Source organism: Medicago truncatula, chromosome 4 (genome assembly GCF_003473485.1).
Source record: "Medicago truncatula cultivar Jemalong A17 chromosome 4, MtrunA17r5.0-ANR, whole genome shotgun sequence".
In the NCBI taxonomy this organism is placed as follows: Eukaryota; Viridiplantae; Streptophyta; class Magnoliopsida; order Fabales; family Fabaceae; genus Medicago; species Medicago truncatula.
In genome coordinates this window covers 39,517,335-39,525,841 of record NC_053045.1, presented here as the reverse complement: position 1 = coordinate 39,525,841, position 8,507 = coordinate 39,517,335, and the positions used below count along the sequence as shown (strand labels likewise).

Below are 8,507 nucleotides of genomic sequence, written 5' to 3'. Positions count from 1 at the left end.
TTTCCATATTGTTATGGTTTGAGGAGGTTTGTGGTGGTATTTAAACAAAGCAACACGTGAAGAGAAAAATGTAACCCTCCAAATAAGTTTATAAACGTGTTATGGATGAGCTCAAGGATTACTGGTAGTGATTTAGGAGTATTCAAATTTAAACCGATCCAAAATAAAATCGCATATCGATCCAAGAAAATCAAAAACCGCAAAAAATTGGAAATTTTAAGATGTGGTTGGATGTTGTTTTGTAAAAACCGCTAAGACCGGATCGGATTTCATATCATTTTTTCAAAACCAAACCGAATTGAACCGCAAAAGTAAATATTAATACTTATTTACTCTTTTATTAGTATTATTATAGTGAATTGTTACGTTGCTGGTTGGTTTTTAATCTTCTATATTGCACTAATTTAATCTATATTATTATTAATAATCGATAATTTTCATACTGTAATTTTAATTTTTTAGTATATTTTGCATCAAACCTATTATTTTACCATGTTTGTGTAATAATTAATAAAAATATTATATTCTTCGAAAAAAGTAAATAAAAATATACATATTTTGTATTTTGGATATCCAAAAACCGATCCAAATAAAACCGCATATATTTAGATCAGATTGGTTCGGATTTTTTTAAAATAGTCACCCAAACTGAATCGCATGTAATTTTTATTTTGGATCGGATGACATTTTACCTCGAAGCCGATCCAAACCACACTGTCAACACCCCTATAGTGATCTAATTCAGACAACAATGTGGTTACTTGGTAAAAATCAAGTTCAGGGTTTCTAAGTGTAACGTAGATGCCGCATGATGGGAGAGACTTGATGTATTTTATGGCGATCTTGATCTGGAGTGATCAGAAACGTCGGTCTTGTTGAGCAGCAATCCTTAGAGATGCAAAGTGGAGGGAGGAGTATCAGCAAGCACTCAAGTAATAGATCGTTGGATTGATCTCAACGTTTTGTTTTCATCTGATAGTTTTATGAAAAGTTGGATTGAATTGGGGTCTCTTCATTTCATTTCTATCTGTTGATGATGGCAACAAATATGAAGTGTTGGTTTGTTTCATGACGCATCATCCTCGTTTGTTGATTCCTTTTGGTACAAAAGGATGTTTGGATCACTCTTCTTTCATATTTTGTACTTCCTGGTTTAGCTTCTCTACTAATTTTCTTCATGCACCTGCTTAATGTCAACACAATTGATCTATTTGGAATGTTCATAATTAGTTACTTTAGCTCAAAGCTTAGGTAGACCAACGCATGAGGACAAAAAAACAATCCCCTTCATCCCATCACAATCCTAATTAAGAGTAATTGCTTGCCAGTTAATTATATCAATATATTACCTTGAATTATAATTCTGTTTTTAGGCAAGAAGAAACATTTATCTAGACTAGGTGTCTGAAAGAATAATTCTAAATTCATATAAACAGAAAGTACTATGCTACATTCTGCCCCCCCTTTAAGAAATACATTAGCATAATTAAATAGATTAAAGAATTGTTAAAAAATAATAATAAAACCCTACACAACTATCCCTTTAAAAATGACTGTCTCAAAATCAAAACAATCAAACTAATCAATAATCATAATGATAGTTCCAGCCTCCAGCCATGTCTGTACATATCTCATTTTAGTTTGAAGTGTTAATATCACAGTCACTTCCACCATATATCAAGAAAAATGTGTAACCATCCTCCCTCTGCAAATATAAGTTAAAAAAAACATGAATTCAAATGATATAATCTCCTTTAATATTTACGAAAGGAAAGCAAGTCTTAAAAAGTTACAATACCATTTCCAACTTGAACCTATGGACTCTCTTCATCTGAACTATCGTCATCTATCCTCCTTTCAGCTATAGCTGGAAAAAGCCGCTGACGAAAATCAGAAGGTGATGGACGTGTATCGGACGAAGACAGTCCTCGTGAAGTTTCTTGTTTTATAGGTTTTGCTGGCTTCTTTTGTGCATCTCTCACCTCCTTACATACTTTATCCAGCATTATTAAGAAGTCTCTTACTACTACAAACAATCGCAAGCCATCATCCTTCGTAGCATTCCCGTGAAAATAATCGCCCGTGCTCTTCACCAGAGCCATGATTTTCTTCTCATCTTCAAGCAGTTTCTTAACATCAGCCTCAGCGTTCTTGACAAAACTTTCCACTGTCTCACGAAACCCTCTATCGTCCTCCACATTCTTCAGGTTTTTGTTTAGTATATCTTTGGCTTTCACAAGACCGTGGCCAAGTTTGATAGTGGTTGCTGTTAAGCTGTCGGCATCTAGAACAGATCCTCTTTTAACATTCTCAAGCTCAGTGCTCAAGTGTGAAACCATCTCAAGACCAAGCTCGCGATAGTGGTCTTCTGTTTCATGAAGCTCGTCCGTTTTAATATTAGACAAACTCTGGCTATCTTTCGCCGCTCGAGCAGCTTTTATGCCCTCAGAGCGGATAATCTCTTGAACAACAAAGTGTAAAAGTGTAGTCTTGCCGTCTGTTCCTTTAACATCAGATAATTTCAAGAGTGTATCAAGTTTAAATGCTTGTGCACCGCCACGGTATGTTCCGTCGTTCATACGGTTACCAGTTTTGAGAACAGCTTCAAGAAGTTTGTGGAACAGCCGGCTGTTTCTTAGTTCCTTACAAGCAACCTGACATTTCAAATGAATTATAGTGAGAGGATGCACGTTACAGTGACAAAAAAGCATTGTGTTTGTGTGTGTGATGGTACTCACTCCTCACCATTAAAACTGATTTACAATGTTCACCAGCATTTCGAATTGTGCACTTTTAAAATCAATGGAATACTAAATTGAAACAAGTCGAACTCATTAAGTTTCATATGAATCAAAAAATGATTTGTACTAGATGTGTATATCTTACCATGTAGGCACAACTACATGTATTTTAAATATGTGAAACTATAAGCTACTTGATGCACAAAAGTTATTAATCTAAATTTTCTAAAATTTTGCATTCAAAACAAAACAAAACAAAATAATATAATAAGTGTCGATTTAGTGGTTGGATTAATGAGAAACAAATTCTATTAGAAGATGTTGAATTGTGCTAGTTAAGGAAGTTTAACAGATAAGTGAAATGATCACTAACCCTGTTTTTGTGTAAGTATATTGGACGACTACACGCTCAAGCCATTCTATGATCGGATTTACATTTACTTAAATATACGATTTTTATTTCATACCGATAACACATGATAGAAAGACCATGAGCAATGCAACTGAAGGGGCGATGCAATTTAGATCATACCTCTAAAACTGCAAAAGACTCCATAGTAGTAGTGAGCTCCTCTTTAAATGTACACATAAAAAGCAGTACTTCCATTCGCTTAAACGCAGAGGGAATGTCCACCATGGCTTTCAGGAAACGGTCAGCAGGCCCAAGTTGAGACAGATCACCATTAAAAAGTCTAAGCTTAAGTTCTTCATCTGATGTCGGTGCCATCTTCAACAAGGTTTGAAGGAATTCCGACGGTAGCTCATTTCCTGATCAGCCAACGACTGGTTAGAAAGATATCATACAGGTGGAACAAGAGATGCCTAAATAAGTTTGCATCTAAATTTCTATGTATACTTTCATCATGTTCAATCAGTAAACCAAACAAGGAATAATTTATTTTGCTCAAAAGAATCTAATACCCCCTATTACAGTTATCAGCAATTTCTTAGGCAAACTGAAGGAACAAGAACTCACCTTCATAAAGTGCATCACAAACTTCTTCCATCGTCACGTTCAATGCGCGCAACAGAATTAATAAATTTTGTGCTTTCTTTTTGTCGACGATCTGGATATATTGAGGTGAAGGGTCTTGGGAGGAGGAAGACTCCTTCTGCCGTTGACCATTGTTCTTATTCACAGCATTATAACCAAAAAGTGTCTCTATCATCTCTTCATTAAACCTATAAAATTGTCATTAAGGAATATTAGCAGCTATTCATAAATTATTGTCCATGCTCAACAAAATAATTTTTGGATTTGGTCCTTACTGGAATGATCCTGATTTGATCTGATTCCAAACCATTGATTGATCTGAATTAGCTGGAACCTTATCCCAGAAAAATGGCTTTAGTTTGGCTTTAGAAGTATCAGCTCCACCTTCTGCACCTGCTTCAGCATTCTCTGTAGCTTTTGGTCCACCAGCCTTTGGGCCAATTGGAGGACGAGGAGGAGCTACGCCACTCTTAGGAGGAGGAGGAGGTGGACGAGGACCAGGTTTAGCACCAGATGGTGCTGGTGGTGGTGGGGGGGGAGGACCGGGTTTGGCACTAGGTGGTGCAGGGGGTGGTGGGGGAGGAGGACCGGGTTTGGCACCAAGTGGTGCAGGGGGTGGTGGAGGACTAGGTTTGGCACCAGGTAGAGCAGGGTGTAGTGGAGGGCGAGGAGGAACAGGTTTGGCACCAGCTAGTAATGATTGTGGTGGTGAAGGAGTAGCAGGAGGTCGAGCACTAGCAACACCAGACTGTCGAGGAGGAGGAGGCGCAGCAGCAGAGACGGCAGTATTACCAAAAGGTGTGAACGAAGGTGGCTCATGGGGAAGAGGATTCATCCTGCCTGGAGGAGGTCTTAAAGGTGGCATTCCAGAATGGATAGTTCCCACTCTCCCAGGAGGAGGATTCAATTCAAATGGCGATCCGACAACAGCAAAAGCTCCCATCGATTGATTTCCTTGCAGTGAGGTCTTCTTGTTGTCTCCTAAATTATTACTTGATGACTGAAATCCAAGCTTCTCCCCTTTTGTCGTATTTCCAAAAGCATGATTGGAAGGACCTGTACAATAAAGTCAATGTCACAACAAGTATAACACATTAACAAAGTATGAATGGAATGAAATGAAATGTATTATAATAATATGTACCAAAAGAATAGTCATTCATGCTCAAGCTGAGCAGAGGCCTCTCATCATTTTGTCTACGCCGGCCAGCCTTACGAAAGCATAAAAAGAACAATGCTGCAGCTATAAATATCACCGATATAGTTATAACTACAGAAAGAACAACTGTTGTTTTATTACTATGGTTATCTTCCTTCCCGCTTGTGTCAGAAGATGGAGGAGCAGAAATGTCTGCAGCTGCTGGCGGTGTCAGTTTTGGGAAAAATGAGGCTGGTGACAAAGGAGGAGAAAGAGGTTTAGGAGGTAGAGGCGCTGGAGCGGGTGATGGGGATAGGCTGGGTTCAGGCGATGGAGGGAGACTGGGTTCAGGTGATGGTGTGAGACTCGGGGTAGGTGATCCAACTGTGGGGCCTAAACTAGGTGGTTCTGATATGTGCTGGAGCAAAACACGGCCTGGATTTCTTCTAGGAATACTGGATGTGGAAAAAAGATATCCTGTATTAGTGACATGCCATATCTTGGAATCATCCTCTTCGCCTAAGACATGTAATAGAAGATTATTTTTTCTCAAATAATGAAGAAAGATTTCCTTGATTTGAGGATGACAAGCATTAAGCAATTTTTGGATATCTGTTTGAGCAAATGGTCGAACCGTGGAGCTGACTTTATTGGTGCTTGCAAACAATTCCAGTGGGAGGCATAAATCATGATATTCAACCTCTTTCTTTAAATGAATAAAATCTTCACAGCAAGTGGTCCTAAATACCTTTGCCTGCAGTCATGAAACTTGCAACTTTTAGAGTTTATGAATTCATTGATTGAAACAATGGAGCACATAATGCTAAACTTTATGTTCGCTCAAGTACGACAAATGACCAGGAACAGTCAATGATGTGTAACTTAGTGTCAAATGACCGTGGCAATAATTACATAAGAAAAGTTATAAGTTTATCTTGCTAAATAAAAATAAAAGTTCGTGCTAATCATGTGAGAGGTAAGAGAATTTCAGAGCGCAATCTGGTTGAAGCAGAAGCTTTAGATGTATTCATAGATTATAGTATCATATTTCTTCATTGAGTTCATGTGTTTCCCATGTCAATATAGCACATGTAAAAAATTAATTACTGGCAGATTGTCTTGCATATACTCAAGCAATCAAATAGCATTATAAAATAAAACTAAACTTCGCAAATATAAGATCTCTGGTGAGTGGTGATCGTTAAGATACCCAGAAAATTAGGTTCTGCAACTAATAGCTGGGAACATACAGAAAGAATGCCAAAAAGAGGATGGCACAGTTTAGTATCAGAACTCAATGTCATGATGGAAAGTACAGGAAAAATAACAACTCTAGTACTCAATCCCGTCTACACCATTTTTTCACGTGAAAATAGTTATTCAGAAGATAAACATATAAGTAAGACCGTTCTCTTCTATCATGCCACCAAAATTTTGCCTAAAAGTGCAAACTAATATAATTAGATATGGATAGGTATAGTGGGAATTAATTAGATTTAATGTGAATAACATGGCCTCTATTTTATCAATGTCCCTGACTAGCAGTACTTATATTCATGTTTGGACTGTACGGGCAAACAGAGGTTGGCCCAGTTGATAAGGAGTTTCGTATATCCCACAAGGGCGTTGGTTCAACTCCCGCGGGGTAATCTATAAGTATCTCTGGCAATGCTCTTTGAGGAATGAGGTCTGCACTGGTGAGTTCCGAGACCCAACTCACCTAAACCTCAATCTAAAAAACAGTTTGACCGTACGGAGTATAGGCCAAGTAATACAAACAGCTCAAGCAGAGGCTCAGCCAAATAATAAGAAACACCAGACTATTATTTTCATTCAGAAGTCATTTAAAACCCCAAATTTTCTTACTTCCAAATTTATGTACTCTTCGCTTTTTTGTCATTTCAATTTTCAACTTCAAAGCAAACAAAATCTAATGCATACAAAGCTACCAATATCCAAGTAACCAGTGAAAGGAGTCTTACCGTGTGCTCATCCAACAATCCAGATGCTGAATCAAATAGTTCTCTAACCAAACCATCTTGTGTTTCCTTCTTTTCTATAGAGCTAACTGCTGCTACAAGTTGCAGAACTAAAAGAACGCAAAAACTAAACTTTATGACAACCATATATCTCTCAATTCCCATTAACAAGTGCTTGATATTTTTTTCATCTCATCAAAGAACTACACCCTCAACAAGAACAACCCTACAATCCCTTCGTCACTAAGAAACACAATTTTCAATAATCCAACACCAACCCACTTCAATTCCTTAGCAGAACACAATAATTATGCGAAACCCACAAAGGATTTCTAATCAAAGATCAAATTTTCAGAATCAAACACAATTGAAATCAAACCCCAGAAAATTTTCCCTCTTCAACAAAATTTCAATCAGATCAAGTAAAGACAAAACCCACCAGAAATAACAACGAAAAAAACAAAAAGTAACAAGAGGGTGTTGGAGCATCAAAATCAAAAAGTACCCTCAAGAAACAAACAACCCTACAAATGTAAAATACAAAGTTGAAGTCCAAAGAAAGATTCAACAAAAGGGTATTTGCGTCAAAGAGGATCCAAGCTAAGCAGCCACAAAAACAAGTAGTATTTGTTTAGTTGACTGTGAAAGGTTGAACACACAAACGTTGTTTTGTGTAGAGACCGTGTTTTACGAAAGGAACGAAAAGGAAAAGACTTTTGATGGAAAGAAAAGAGTGTTTTTTGGGGGAAAACAAGGAAGTTTCTTGGGGGTAGACAGAAGAGAAAACTACGCGTAAAAGACCGTCTTAGGACTTAGGAGGAAGCAAGAGGGGTTCTAGATTCGGACATTGCCAAGCTGCTTACACTCAGTCTTCGTTTCGTGCTAACCTTGATTTTTAAATGGCTAAAATATGGTTTTGGTCCCTGCAAATATGTCTCATTTTGGTTTTAGTCCCTGTAAAAAAAAATTGTTGTTTTTGGTCCCTGCAAAATATTTTGTTTTTGGAAATAGTCCCTGCAGGGACTATTTCCAAAAACAAAATATTTTGCAGGGACCTTTTTCAAAATCAAAAGATTTTGCAGGGACTATTTCTCTAATAAATGGTTCAGTCATCATGTGACACGTGTACAAATTATCACAAAAGTGGAGTCAGGGACCAAAACCAAAATGAGACATATTTGCAGGGACCAAAAACAACAAATTTTTTTTGCAGGGACTAAAACCAAAACGAAGCATATTTGCAGGGATCAAAACCATATTTTAGCCTTTTTAAATTCATTCAAATAATAAAAAGAAAACATATTAAAATAATAAAAGAAAAACAAATATTCTTCTTCCTTTCTTTATTTGATAATTAAAAGGAGAGTAAATGATCATCTCTATTTATTTTTTTGCTTAATTGCACTTTTGGACCCCTACGTGGCACCTCACTAATGAACTGGGGGTCCAAAACTGCCAGAGAATCAAAATATAAGGGGCTGTTTTGTATTTAAATTAGTTAGGAGGTCATAACCGCAACTTTTAGAAAGAAAGGGGTCCAAAAGTACAATTAAACCTTATTTTTTTATTTTTTTTATGTTGTCCGATGTTCAAACCTCAGACCTTGCATATATTAATGTTCTTATCAGAGTAAATAGGCAATTACCCCTTTGAAA

The 8,507-nt window shown here is 37.1% G+C and overlaps 1 protein-coding gene across 1 annotated transcript; it reads right to left on the bottom strand.

Annotated features, from left to right (window-relative positions):
• Nucleotides 1–1,390: 1,390 nt before the first annotated feature.
• Nucleotides 1,391–7,744, bottom strand: LOC11444643 (formin-like protein 5). The gene is made up of 7 exons (XM_024782875.2): nucleotides 6,856–7,744; nucleotides 4,880–5,627; nucleotides 4,011–4,791; nucleotides 3,718–3,923; nucleotides 3,274–3,509; nucleotides 1,799–2,654; nucleotides 1,391–1,705 (listed from the first exon to the last, which is right to left on the bottom strand). Exons 1-6 carry the CDS (start codon nucleotides 7,015–7,017, stop codon nucleotides 1,815–1,817), a joined length of 2,973 nt encoding a protein of 990 aa, XP_024638643.1. The 5' UTR covers nucleotides 7,018–7,744; the 3' UTR covers nucleotides 1,391–1,705; nucleotides 1,799–1,814.
• Nucleotides 7,745–8,507: the final 763 nt, after the last annotated feature.

Bases quoted from the DNA above. Each gene is read 5' to 3' on its own strand.
- LOC11444643 (XM_024782875.2), bottom strand. From the start codon at position 7,017: ATGGGAATTGAGAGATATATGGTTGTCATAAAGTTTAGTTTTTGCGTT. The intron at 4,792-4,879 runs GTACATATTATT...TTTATTGTACAG, and splicing joins CATGAATGACTATTCTTTTG to GTCCTTCCAATCATGCTTTT. The intron at 3,510-3,717 runs GTGAGTTCTTGT...TTGGCTGATCAG, and splicing joins TTGTGATGCACTTTATGAAG to GAAATGAGCTACCGTCGGAA.